This window comes from Numida meleagris, chromosome 5, assembly GCF_002078875.1.
Source record: "Numida meleagris isolate 19003 breed g44 Domestic line chromosome 5, NumMel1.0, whole genome shotgun sequence".
NCBI lineage: Eukaryota > Metazoa > Chordata > Aves > Galliformes > Numididae > Numida > Numida meleagris.
The window spans coordinates 9818815-9833305 of NC_034413.1; the positions used below are offsets into that span (position 1 = coordinate 9818815).

The following is a 14491-nucleotide window of genomic DNA, read 5'->3' on the forward strand; positions in this document are numbered from 1 at the left end:
GCAGGGGAGTTAGACTAATGATCTCTAAAGGCCCCTTCCAGTTCAAACAATTCTATGATTCTGTGATATGGAGCCTTCTTTAAACAAGGCTAATGCTCTACTCTGCATCACACAAAACACACTGCAGTGAATTTGGAGGCATCCTCAACTTCACAGTTGTCACTTCCCGGCACTGCAGCCATCTGGAAGGCCTGCCATCTCCGACAGCAAGTGCAAGCTGCTACGACTTGCACTAACAGAAACTTCCATTTCCAACTGTGCATGTAAGGTCTGAGCTCCCCAAAAAGAACCACTCAAATCTCTGCCTGGAGCAAACCTTCCTCAAGCCAAAAGACACTGCCTATCACTTCTACACTAAAGATTTCATTTGGTGCTCAGCATTCCTTGAATAATGAAGGTTTTAAGTAAGGCTGGAAAGCATCACTTCTGCCTCTCTCTTACCTTACCCTCCCCCCCCAACACTCTCCAACAGATTCAGCACAAAGGTGCCCTGAGAGAGCTGTGCCTGGGGTCCCTGTACCAGTATGCCTGAGGGCTCTGTGCCAGCAGGGCACACTGTACACCCACACCCCAGAGACAGGGAGTGCTCTGCATCCCTTGCTAGTCCTGAGGCAGCAGGATTTGGTGCTAGGAAGCTCCTGAGGGGAATGTGCTTCTAGCCCTCCTCTGGAGAAGGGCAGGTTGCCATGACAAAGGCCTTTGAGAGAAAGAGGTGTGGGATGGAAAATAACATATGAGAAACCTATGAGGGAAAAAACACAAATCTCAATTCAGCATCTGCTGTCATTTTTCAACACAGAGTGACTGGGATTTGGGTTCATGGGAAATAGGAAATGACTACAATGGCCCCCAAATCAGGAGAGGTGGCTGAACGAGGCAGGCAACACAAACATGTAGCACATAGCAAGCCCAGGATGTGATGAACCTGAGGAAGGAAAGTTCCCTGCAGCAAGGTGTCCTAACATCACTTCAAACAACCTTTATTATCAAATGCTACCAAAGCAGAAACACTGTAAGCAAAGACACCTTTCTCCATGGCCTCTACTGGTCTCTTTTCAATGACCTTAAGAAAGCTTTAATCACCTGAGCCACCTGCCACCATTTTATGGATTGTACGAGCCCCACTGCAGTAAAAGCAAGCTTACAATTGCCTGTTAAAAATGACACCTTGTTTCTAAAGTTTCTCTGTGCCAGAAATCCTCAGCACTGACTGAATGATTCCACAGGAGAGAGTTAAAAAAAAAAAGCCACCAATAACACATCACAAAAAAAAAAAAAAACCAACAAAAAGGATAGCAACTAGAGGGGAAAAACAGATCCTTCCACAGCACTGAGTGATAGGCCTAATCCAGTTGTCTCCTCTCAATTTAACAAACCAAGAAATATGGCATTGTTTAATAAGCAATGTGTCAAAACCATGAAGTTCTACAATTACCAAGCAATCAGGAAGCTAGGAAATCCCACTGCCCTGAAAACCAGAGTGAAAGACAGCTTCAATTTCCTGAACTGAATTTTTAACACATTGCATGTAGCAGCCAGTCATCTCCCTCTCTCCCATTTGTTGTAGGGGATCCATTTCAAAACATCATTTCCTTGCTTCAAGTCATGCCTGTCATTACAACCCCAAAGCACTCAGGTTGCATGCATGCTATCCCTTAAGAGCAGCGACTTCTGGGTTGGAAAAACATCAGTTGTACATAATGGGAATAGCTATTGCCTATCTCCTCCCTACACCCTCTGAACAGATCTCCCTATTTCTCTTCTCTGCAGCATCTGAGCATTGGCACAGAGTCAGCTGGCAGTACCGCAGATACAGCTCCCCTGTGTCCCTCTACTTTAAGTGCGACACATCCAGAAGGGATGCTATGCCCATGTGCCCCAGCTCCGAATCCCCCTGCACTCAGACTTTCCCCATTTCCCTGGACGCCAATTTTCTCATCTCTCATCTCCAGCTTTCTTCATCAGCTCCATCCTCCCACCCAGCTCTGCACCCACACTTTCCTGCCCATGTCGTACCTGTTGGCAATACTTGCATTGCTGCCACTGCCGCTGTGTTTCCTTGCCCGGCTCAGCCTCCGCGTGGGCTTTGGGTCTTGTAGTCCAGGACTTGGAGCTGAGGGGAAGGTCGAGGCATAGCCATGTTCGCACTCTGCACAAGAATCAACAGGCAGGGCATAAAAAAGGGGTCATAAAAAAAAAAAAAGAAGCCAGCTGGCAGGCCTCAACACTGACCCATCAGCCTAGCTGGGGAAGCCCTTAAGCACAACAGCGCAGGAAAACAATTGCTGATGTATTCAGAGGGAAGCAGACCAAGAGGTGGAGAAAACAGAGGAAGGGGAGTATAAAGGCTCTGCCAACCTAACAGGAAGACCAGTACATCTCAAATACCTGAAAGCGTCAAAAGCCAGGACAGCCCAGAGAGCGCCTCGTCTCTCCTCCTGCTCAAGCTCTGAACCGAGCGAACCAGGCACGTTTCATTCCGCAACACCAGGACCTCCCACCCCATCCTTCCTGTCCAGTGGGAAACTTTCCAGCCAGCCCCTGGGTTTCCTTCTAGAAATCACATCCATCTCGTTCTCCCCTTCCTATGAACCCCCCACCTCACCCACGCCCCAGCCCTGCCCCTCGCCTCAACCCCTGCTCGGGGACTGACCACCAGCTCCGATCCCCTTCACCTCTCTCACTCCCCCGTGGGGACTCCTGACCCCAACCCCGCTCCCACCACCCCGGCAGGCGGTCAGTCCGGCTCCCTCCTCCCATTACCTCTCTCCCTCCGCTCCAGATACTCGGCCGCCTCCAGCAGCCGCTGGATGTTGATCAGCTGCACCTGCTCCATGGCCCCCGGGGCTCCGGCCCGCCCGGCCCCCCCTCGGCCCCCACGCTCCCAGCGGGGCAGGGGGGGCTGCGGGGCGAGGAGTTGCCGGCTTCCCCCTAACCCCAGCCCCCTCACATCGACCCCTCTCTCCCCAGGACGGCTCTCCTCGGAGGGGCACGGAGATAGCGAGGACGCGTGCTCCTGAGAAAGCGAGAAGGCGAGGCCTTTCCGACCGACCCTAGCGCCCAGCCTGCCGCTGCCCAAGCCCCGCTTCGCCCTCCAGCCTGTCCTCACCCCTATGCCGGGCTCGTCCCCTCTGCCCTGGCCCGGGCTTACCCCCCCGCCGCCCGGCTCTACCCCGCGGCCCCGCCGGGACCGGCCCCTCCGCTCGCCCCGCCCGCCTTCCCCAACGCCTCGCACCACTTTGTTTACCTCCGCCAGGCGCTCACGGGAAGGGGGGAGGGCGCCGCGCCGCGGGGCTGCATGGGAAATGTAGTTCGGCGCCGCCGCGGGGCACTGTGGGACGGCGGTTATCCTCGCGTGGGGATGGCGGGGCGCGCAGCGCGGCCCTGAGGCGATGGCAGCCGGCAAACGGGCACGGGGAGCCGCCTGCCCTCCTCGAGCACCGCGGCCTGCAGGCCGGGGCTCGGCACGCTGCCAGGCCAAGAGGCCTGTGGACGCTTCACACCTCTCCTTGAGCCTTCCACGCATGGAAAGACCAAGAATGGGGCAAGAGAAGGGCAAAGAGAGGCTGCAAAAGGCAAAGCTGCGGCTGCATCTGTGGAGATGTTAACTAAAGAGAACGTGCGGTGCATCCAGGGCTTCTGATGGTGCCCTGAGTTGCACAGTCCATGCCCCAACGCAAACACACTCCACAGACAAAAGTTACCACAGGCAGCAGTCCATGTGCCAATGAAAGCCTGTAGGGCATCTGAAGCACCACACAAATAAGTCACACTTCACCTTCTCAACACTGTCACACCTACAGTGTGCATCCCCACTCTTCCCAATCCTTCAATAATGCACTTCGCATCCCAGCTTCCACACAGGCCCCAACCGTCGCCACCACTTCTGCGACTGAATTTGGCCTACAACTTCAAGGTTTGCTGCAGTAGAGCTTAACCCGTTAGCATGCAACTGTATGATACCAGCATCCAAAATACTTAATCTACACTTAGAAGTGGAACAATAATAACATTTTAAAAAAATGAATTGATCAGAACATTCAGAGTTACAATACGAATCTCAAGCTGATACCTGACAGCCCTCAAAGAGCTGTTTTATTGGGCTTACTTTTCATGGGTCTGAACCTTTAGCTTGTGACCAATGAATTTTCAACAGAAAGGGAGCTGGAAAAGTACCTTAAAACTTCCCACAAAAATAAAATGAGATTGTCACTAGCTTGTGACTGTTAGCACAAAATTTCAGGAGACTCACGTAGAATTTCAAGAGCTGACATGAAAAAAAAAGTGGATTCAGTGTAGTTAGCTTTTCTTCAAATATATTTCACTGATTCACTGTTTCTGAGGTTTCCTCAGAAAACTGCAGGCTTGCAGCTGATCGGGGTAAAAGTCATACCACCGTTCAGTTCTTACACAAATCTCATCATCTCTGAATCTTAACAGGCTGACTGATTTGTTTCTCTTAAGATGGGACAGTTTTCTACACTGGAAACTACCAGCAGCGTGGATTATTAAGAGCACACGTTAACGCTCAAATTTGAGCAGCGAATACTTATGTGATCTTGGGAAAATGACACAGGTGCATGCACCCTGCTCTGCACCAGTGGAGTTAATGCAGCAGTGTTTCTGGGCTCTAGCTCTACTTCTTGCTTCCAAAACAAGGCAGTCATTTGCCTTTCAGGATTAGCAATACTAAACATCAAACAAAACAAAACCAGAAACACCCACCACGAGGATGACACTCAAAATCACTGTACTGCAGCCACCACTGCTAGCTTTCAGGTGGTACACGTGGAGACGTGTTTCCTCAAAAAAAGGAAAGCCACAGCTGGGATACAAAAGGGTTATTTAGGAGTACATCAAAGAGCCAGCCTCCAGAAGCCAACATTCAAGACACAAAACAGAAGAGTATGGAGGAGAGGGACGCATATACACGGTGAATTAAATCAGCACCAGAATGAAGCAACAGCAGGATCAGTTCTGCATGAGATGATGTAGAATCAACTCCTCCATGCACACATCAGCTCAGCTTCCATGTCTTTGTTTCCTAAGTAAACAATCCACAATTACAAAAATCTGTGTGAAACAAAGACAAATTTGAAAGTAAACTGTGGGGACGTCTTTCCAAAGAAGGAACCCAGTAGAGATCAGTGAGCCAACCACAGAGCCACAGTGTATCTGTGAAATCTTTCAGTTGTCATCCCAAGTGGCAGTGCGGGCAGGACAGCCTGCAAAATGCCAGATTTGTGTGTGACAGAAACAAAAGTGGGTGTAAAGTGAATGGCACGAAGACGCCTGGTGCTATTCAACTACCAACCAAAAAAACCCCAAAGTCACATTTAAAATGGGGTTGAGCAATCCATGGGAGATGCTGGGGAGGGACTTAAAGAAAAAGTATTTTAGGGGAGAATGAGATCATTAATTTAGTGGCTCCGAATGATCTGTAAGTACAGTTTTCTGATTATAAGTGCTTGCTGCTTGGCATCCCTTCTGGCAGCTGTGATTCACTTTCATTGTGTGTTCTGCTGCTTTGCCCTTTAGAAAGGGGCTTTTTACATTTTATTAAATGGCACTTCGGCAGCCCTCCATTTCCAGCCTTAATAATGGATTTGTTAATCTCCCTGATAGCCTTTCCCTCCTCCTTAGCAACAATTTAAATATCCAGGAAGAAATCTGCAGTGCAGAAATCAATTAATATTTACATCTGAAATGCTGCTGTGTTATTTTATTCAAGTAAAACAGATGTGGTCTGTTTTGATTTTTTTTTTAAACCAGCAGCTCTCCCTCTACCCTATCATTTATCCTGCTGTGGCTTCCTTCTGAATTTCATGATGATGTACAAACAGCACGAGTCAAAATAACACAACCTGGAAGTAGCTGACACATGAATCACCGTGGCCAGGTTATGAACCAGGAGGAAGGAAGGGAGCGTATTGTAAGCTGGAAGAAAAATATATAACTGAAAGAGCTGTGTACCACACCGTATCACATCACCATAAGATTCAAGACCATCTGTACTGACCTTGAGCCACGTGCTCAGCTCTCATTGACCTTATGGGAGCCATTCTTTGGTTTGTCTGAAAAAAGACCCTCAAAAATGCATAAACAATGGAAGGAGCCACAAGCTGAATATAGTGTTGACTCACTCTCAAGGCTCAGTTTTCCTTCCCTTCAGACAGATTTATTGAAGAGCAAAGGACAAATCTACAGTCACCCATTTGTTATTCTTGGTCAGAAGGTCACTAAACATAGGCAGCACTTGAAAGTCAGACTGCAAGGAAAATCTGGCTTTTTGCAGGGACCAAAGTCCACTGTCCTGTATGCACACACCTGTGCTAAACTGTGATTAAGGACACCACTGTCACGTTGGTTTGCTTGCCTTCATGCTTTTGGAAGAGGATATGACAGCATCTGTCTGCCTCTGCAGTGAGCTCAGCACATGCACATACCACCCCTACTATAGATAAGGCATCACATCCAAAGAATTAATCATGTGTTTATGCAGTTTCTGCTGACAGAAGCAGGAGCCTACGAACACACAGGTAATGCTTGGCACATACCAACCCGAGCTGAATTTACTTCAGGTCTCTCTAACGACACCTTCCCAACTCCAGCACTTAGCTGCTTCTACATGCTGCTATGCAGGCCTCATTGTGAGGTGGCACTGCAGAGGTGACAGATACAGCACCAGGGCTGCCCTCAGCAGGGCTTTCATTTCCTAAAACAGCCAATGTAATTTTTCACGTGCTGTTTCTACTCCTTAGATACCAAGCTCAGATTTCCAGAAACAGGTCATTTGGAAACCTGTACATGTCAGTTAGCAGTGTGTGTTGGGATTGGGTTCCATGGTCTGGGCTGGGAGCTGCCTCAAGCAGCACTGCTCCTCATTTCCAGCAACGCAACTGGAAAAAAAATTCAGCTTTATCTCCATAGATAAATACACCATTTTACCCAAGCATTATGACAATAGGATTCCATTCTACCCAGTCACTGTACTATAATGCACTCTACTGTAATGCACTTATGCTGCCACACCACCCAGCCATGTGGGCATGGTGGTGATGGGTTGATGATTTTTGAGGTCTTTTCCAACCTTAATGATCTTAGGATTCCATAAGGTGCATGACAGGCAGTGCTATCCCATGGGGTCACCACTGCCTGCAGCTTCCCCAGAGCTGCAATACCAACCCCAGACAGCATCCCAGTGCTTGGCTGCCCTATCTCCATCACCCGTACAGGTCAGGTGGGACCTCTCTGCCAATCCTGTTTTTTTTCAGGCCATGTTTCCTGGGGACAGGCACTGTCACTCCCCATGTGTACAGCACCCATCAGGGCTGTAGCTCAGTGGTCACACCAAAACACAGCAGAGCCTTGCCCAGCACCGGCCGGACCCGGCATGCTGTAGGGTGCATGCGCCCAACTCAGCCCCAAGCTTTTGGGACTTCTTTCCTTTGTTGCTGCTAATTGCCAGGTAGGAGCGTGTAGAGATAAGCACGGAGCCATTATCCCCGTCTGGCAGCCGGCACAGAGCGCACGGAGCCATCGGTGTTGTTTCAGCAGCCAAAGGGCAGCAGATCCCGGTGCAATAACTGGAGCTGAGCACACAGCTCTCCCCCCGCAGGACCAGGTACGCGCTCAGGACATCGCCCTCCCGCTCCTGCAGCTGTTCGTCCCTTTGAATCGGCCCCGTGGTGCTCAGGGATTGTTTTCCAATTCCAGCAGCAGTTTTCTTTGTTTGGGAGCAACACGTCAAAGCCGCCTGTTCACCGCGGTCACATACCGCACTGCACTCTCCATAGCGAGCCCTGGGCCAGCCGGGACCGTTCAACCCAAAATGCCCCGGTTGCAAATAAACACCGAGAGATTCCGCAGCATCTCCTAATGAAGGCACGGACTTCCCTGCTATGAGCGTGGTTAGTGTAAGCGGAAGATGTAGCGAAAACAAGCGCCGGGGAAGGGAGCTGGTTGGATACAGCTGCTTTCTTTCAATATTTGGCAACAAAACCCCCATGCCCCCACGTGCTGCTCACGCAGGGGAGCACAGCACGTAGCACTGATCAGGCATCTCCAGCTCCAAACACAGAGCCTCATAAAATTACGCGTTTTTAAACAGAACGTATGAAATGTCAGATAGTCTTGCAAGACAAGGGCAGAACAATTCTGTTGGCAACGCCCCCCCCCCCCTCCCGCCCGCAACGTGATTGACACTTCCCCTTCAAGCTCAGAGAAAACAAAAAAAAAAGCAAAATAAGAAAAAAAAATAAAAATCAAACAACCGGCGGTCCCACAGTGACTCCCAAAGCACCGCCGCTGCTCCCATGCGCAGCGCTGAGCTCCGCCCGCGCCTCCGTCATCTCGCTGCTCGCAACCCCGGCCGCTCCGCTCCGCTCCCCCGATACGAGGCTCTGCGGGCTCATTACGAAACACCGATTCGCATGTGAGGGGAAAAAAATAAATAAATAACAGCAGCACTATTTCAGCTTTTGAGAGCAAAAAAGCAGCGTGGAGTTGATGGTGGAGAACAAGGGCTCGTGGTCCCCCCACCACCGCGGCAGCGGGGTCCGTGAGGGCGCACAGTCGCTCCCGCACCGCGGGGGAACCGCACGGGACCGCTGCATGGGAACTGCAGCGGGGCGACGGGGTGCGCCACGGGGGAGCGCGGTGCTCCGGGAACGGGAATGCAGCGGGAACTGCGCGTGCTTCGGGAAGAGGGAAAAATACACAGGGGAAAAGAGGAAAAAACAATAAAATAAATAAAAGAGAGGAAGAAGAGGAAAATAAAAGAGTAAAAAGAGATAAAATTAAATCGGTAAGAAATAGAAAAAATAGTTAGAAATAAAGAGGAAAAGAAAGGCAAGGAAGGCATCCTGCGTGTGACCCGGGGACACAACGGCACCGGCAGCCCGGGCTCACCCCGCCGGGCCGCCCCGCACAGCAACGCGTGACGTCACGGGGGACCCCGGCGTCGCTTATTGGCGGAGCACGCACTCCCGGCCACGCCCCGCGGAAGGTCTCCGCCAATCAGCGCGGCGGATTGCCTCCATGTGCGAACCATGTGGCTGCGCGGGGGCGGGGCGCCGGCCAGGAGCGCAAGGGGGCCGCTCCGCGCTGCTCCGCGGTGCGCGCAGCGCTCCGCACACGGCGCCCGCTTTGTTCCCAGCGGGAAGCAGCAGCCCCTGTCCCGACGTCTTTCAACTCTCACTCTCGCTGTGCGCTGCGCTTCGTAAAGGGCAACGCGCATCTTGCGCGCCCGCGGAGCAAGAGGCCGGCGGTAAGGCCGGCTGCTGCTCGCACCGCACCGCCGCTCGGCCCGCGTGGCCGGCCCTGCCCTCCCCGCGGCGACGTGGCGAGTGCGGCCGTTTGCCTACGTGACTGCGCCCATGCCCCGGCGGGGGGAGCGCGGCCGTGACACCGCCTCCTCCCCGCGGCCCCGCGCAGCGACCCCCTCCCGTCCACCGTCCGCGGCCCCGCCGCTCCCCCCGAACTTTACACGGTGGTCCCACGAGCGTCCGCCGCTCGAGGCGGGGGGGGGCCCGCAGCCGGCCCAAAGTTTGCGCGATTATTTATTTCCCCCCTCCCGCAGAGCCGCCCGCGCGCACTCACTTTTATTTTCCTTCTCGATCCGCTCCAGGTAGCTGGCGGCCTCCAGAAGCACCTGCACGTTGTGCAGGAAGGTATCCATCCCCGGCCCCGTGTTAAAAATGTCCCCCAGGGGACACCGGGCCCCGCCGGCCTCCCCCGCCGCTCCGCGCGGTTCCCTCCGCGGCCGCCCGCGCTTCCCCATGCCCCGCCGCAGCCCTCCGGCCCGGCGTGTGCGGCGGAGCGTGCGGCCGTGCCCGTGTGCGGCGGAGCCCGAGACCGGCGCCGCCGCGGTCCTAGCGCTGCCGCCGCCGCCTCCTGCCGCTCGTGCGCTGTTTTCGTCCCGAGGGCGGCCGCCGCCGTCCCGCCCCCCCCACCTCCCCCCCTCCCCGCCCCACGCTCCCCGTCGGGGCGGCCTGGTCCGTCCGCGCCTGCGGACTGCGAGCGGCGGCCGCCGCGCGGCTTTGAGAGCGGCCGCCGGGCTCGGAGCGGGGCCGGGGGCAGGAGGGGCTACCTCGCGTCCCTGCTGTGCCCCCTGCACCTGCAGAGCCTGCAGTGCCCTGCGTCACCCTGCGTTACCCTTGTCACACCGTGTCACCTCTTGTCATCCCGCGTTACCCCTTGTCACCTCTCGTCACCCCGTGCTATCCCATTGTCACCTCTTGTCACCCCATGTCGCTTCCCACCCCCTCACCCAGGGATCAGCGTCCCTCCCGCTCAGGGGCACGGGGACTGTCGCAGCCCCATGCGAAGCTCTCGGTGCCACCACGGCCCCAAGGACTCCCGTGGATCCCCTCAAGATGCAACAACGGTGGGGTGACATCACGTCGCTCTGAATGTTCCCCCCCGCGGCCCTCCGCTGCCGTCCCAGCAGCGCATCCATCCACCCACATTACTGAGCATTAATTGACACCGTGAGGTCACAGCGACCTGAGTCACCCCAGGCAAACAAACCCCTTGGGCTCCCAATGGCAGGGCTATTTTTAGGAGGCATGCCCACAGCATTTCTTCGGCCGCACGCATGTCCTGGGGCACGTGCTGGAGCCAGGGCGGTTCCCGGGCAGTGCAGTGTGGCTGCGTGACACTGTGCCACCCACTTGGGTCCTCCCATGCCACTCGCTGGTGGCTCATTGGAGCAGGGTTTTCCGTGCCCTGGGCAGGGTGTGCTGCTTCTCCCCATGTGACAACTCGATTCAAAGCTGGAACAAGCAGAATTTTTATTCCTTTTCCTTTTAGCTCAGTTCAAGGTGTCTTTTGCCCCTGAAAAGCACCGTGGGTCTGGCCAGCTCTGAGCCCCAGCTGCTGCCCCACACCCTCAGTGTTCCAACTTTTTTCTCCGGGTCTGTTCTTGGCTGCTGGATGCAGGATACCTGAGTGTGCTCTGCTCCACACACCTTTAGTTGCCCAAAATTACAGCCCCCACATGAATACGGAGAGCCTGGGAAGAGGTGGGTCCTCGGTGGGACCTGGGCACCTGCTGGGACCCGAACCTCTTGCGCTGCCCAGGAGGACGGGATGCCAAGGTTCCAAGGCAACCAGCCCAGGAGAAATGAGGTTTCCAGGGGATATGGGCTGGGAAGCACAGAGGGGCATTTCCACAGAAGTCCCCCTCCCAGGCATTGCCCACTGGGCACCTCAGCTCGCCACATTTCCTCTCTCTGCTCCTGCTGCAAACAGGAAGGACAGGACAATCAAGAAGTGAGGAGGTCTTGCTATATCCCCACCGTCACACACCCAGCAGTCATAGTCCAGCAGCCTAAACACAGCCAGCTGCATCTCACTGAGTTTGCCTTCTTGTTAACGTTGTTTAACCTTTGAGCTTCCCTGAAGTTTCATTGCCACCTCCCCAGGTGGGTGTCACCACCCACAGACATTGCACAACACTGGAAGACAGTGAAGGGTCTAGGGGCCAGAACAGCTCTGGATTTTGGTCTGCAAAGGCCCCGGGGTGCACCTGTTCTCTCTCCTTTATGGCTGAGACCATCATAATCCTTTTATAAAATCCCACCTGCAGCATGCTGCTGCCCTTTGGAAGGATGAACCTGTCTTCCAAGCGATAATTGTCCTGCCCATCTGTCAAGGGCAGTCATTCCTCACTGCTCAATGGCAATATAGAGATATTAAAAACAAAAACAAACAAACAAACAAACAAACTGCTCGGAGGGCTCTCTCATCTCTCATTTTATTTTGCTGTGGTTGTTGTGCTCATAGATAGCGATGCAGAGCTCTGATGGATCTGGAGTGACTGACTCCTAAAGGGTCCACCCTGCTGCTGGACCGCCAGCACCAGGACAGGGGAAGCCTCAGTCTGTGCTAACGAGCATGGCTATGAGGAACAATGTTGCACTTGATTAGCCTTCCTTTTGGCACCTTGACGCGAGCTGTTTCACTTCCATATTGCACTCTTACTCCCTTTGCCAGCCTCTCTGGGCTTTTGGCTGTTGTTTCCTGCAGGATCCCAGGTGCTGGAGCTCAGCCATGGCCTCCACCCACCTGTCCTGGGGTCACTCTGTCCCTGTCCCCACCCCAACTCCAGAGCAGGAGCAAGTCAGACTAACACTGATAATGAGCTCCCGGCCACAGGGAACGGAGAATGAAGCACTTACTGGGTTGCCCAGTGTTAGCCATGGCATTAGTGCTTTTCCAAATGTTGGCGTAGTTCACTTTTGGCTTCACCTGGGCAGACTGGCATGGCCGAGCCTGACGTAGAAAGGTTCCTAAGTTCCTCCCCAGCTGCCATGCAGATTACAGCTGTTTCACCCCAGTCGTGCTGGCTGCGCTACCCGTTTGGTCGGTATTTAATTGCCTCTCCTTAACGACGCATTGCACAGGGTGCAATTTGCCATAGCTGGGCAAACAATACAGATCAACGTGGTTTGCATGAAAAGGCCATAGAGCAGGGAAACGTCGCTATCTGGATCTGCTCTCCCTCGCAGCCGGCGGCTCCAGACATGGGCGGGGTGCGAAGCCACGTCTTGGCCTTCGGGATCGGCACGGCTGCCGCGGGCCCAGCAGGGCGAGGGAGCTCACAGCCAAGGAGCAGGCTGCGGCCTACCATGGCCCAGCTTGGCCTGCATTTATGGCTGTGTGTAAAGCAGCCGTGTGTTATAAAAATAGACAGAAATGGATAATACTCAATATTGATACAGACAGAAAGGCAGTTAGATAGATAACTGGGTGGATTTTAGTGTTCCTTAAATATTGACACAAACCAAGCTATCAGTTAGCATCACTTTTACAGACCTGCAAACGCACAGACCATAGTGAGCAGATAACCGTGTCTGGCCCAGCACCAGGAACAGAGAATGTACTGTTTAAGTTCTGTTTTCCAGATTTGAGGCATTTGTATGCCTTGACATCGAGGAGCCACCTGGCCATCATGGCTTTGCTGGGGTGAGGAGTGGGCTGCTGGCCGGTGGCTGTGATGGATTTCCCCTTTTCAAGAGGTGGTTCACCTGGTCCCAGTGCTGGCCATGCTGCTGCCGGGCTTGGCTTTCCTCCAGCCACACCTCAGAAGGTAAATCCCCACAGCCAGGCTGCAGATGGGCCCCTGCAGCACCTCGCTACACTGGGAATAAGGTTCAGGACATAAAAGGTGCTCAAGGTCAAAAGTGTATGTTAAGACAACATCACAGTCTTATCGTTGCTTGCAACCACCTCTTGTACCCACAGGGACAAGATCACATGAGCCCCTGTCCTCCCCAGCACCCACACTGCCTCCTCCATGACACTCCCAGCTCCGTGCCCACACGGTCGGTGCGGTTCTGTGCCATCCACATGGCTATAAGCAGCGCAGCATCCTGCTCTCCTTCAGAGACATCTAATTGGCTCTTCCTTGCAACAAAGATTTCTCAATTAATGCTTTTTTTTTCTGTATATCCAGTAAACAAGCCATAACAAAGGCCTCAACCTTGCCAGCACAGGGCACACTCAGGGTAGATGCCACTGTGAGCACTGGCCAGCTGTGTCAGTACCACTATGACTCTTAGACTCTGTGAACTTTTGGCCTTTGACTCCTGTTACCTTTGACCTTTAGGATCTGTGACCTCTGACTCCAATGACCTTGTGACCTCTGACCTGCCAACCCTTGACACAATGATCTTTTGACCCCTGACCTTTGAATACCCAGTGACCTTTTGATCTTGGATCCTACGGCTGTAAACCCTGTGACCTTTGACCCTGAGGAATCAGTGCTGGGCATTGCCAAGATGCAAGGGTGAAGCACATTAACTCAAGCACCTGCTTTTAGGTAATGGAGGAGATGGCTCAGCGATGTGCCTGATGAGGAGGTCCAAGAGGGTCTCTGCCATCATACGCATCCCTGGGCCATGTCTGCACAACCTGGATGCACAAATATCACACTGAAGCAGGGAGAAAAAAGTCTTCATCTGCCTCATGTGAGCTTGAGCCATTGGTTTTCTCTCCCTGAGTTTGACCCTGTGCAAACGTTGATCAGGGACAGGAAGGTGAAGCTGGAGAAACCAGGCCAGACAGACTGGAAAGGAAGTTCTGCTAAACACATGTGGAAAAAACCCTTTGCAGCCACCATTTCTGGTTTATGTGACTTCATTTACAGGCAAACCTCAAGTACAAAACATCCGACAACACACTTTTTAGAAGTCAAACTTATTTTCTTCTCTCCTGGAGACAACTCAGGGCATCTGCCTCTTTGACCACTGCCTACCTGCTTACCCCTACCTTTTCTGATTTTCCCTGCACAACAGCAACAACATTAACAGCCTTTCCATTCCCAGTGCTGGCCAACACAGAAGCACAACTGTAACAAATCAGCACAGAAGTCCAACTTACCCAGAACCATGTTTCCCACAGAGATGTAAGGAAGACACTTGGAGAGAAGTATAAGAATGTAGAGAGCACACAGTGATGCTCAACACCTTGCCCGCATCCTCTGACA

The 14491-nt window shown here is 53.2% G+C and overlaps 1 protein-coding gene across 3 annotated transcripts in view; it reads right to left on the bottom strand.

Moving 5' to 3' along the window:
* Positions 1-9832, bottom strand: part of MXI1 (MAX interactor 1, dimerization protein) — a 51245-nt gene extending 41413 nt beyond the window's left edge. The window contains exons 1-3 of one of the 3 annotated variants that reach the window (XM_021397972.1): positions 2764-3103; positions 2389-2553; positions 2017-2149 (exon numbers count right to left, since the gene is read on the bottom strand). In XM_021397972.1, coding sequence (XP_021253647.1) covers positions 2017-2149; positions 2389-2553; positions 2764-2836 — 371 coding nt within the window. In that variant the 5' untranslated portion in view covers positions 2837-3103. Of the gene's footprint in view, positions 1-2016; positions 2150-2388; positions 2554-2763; positions 3104-9600 lie in introns of those variants that run through there. The other 2 variants (XM_021397973.1, XM_021397974.1) reach the window with 2 other exon arrangements.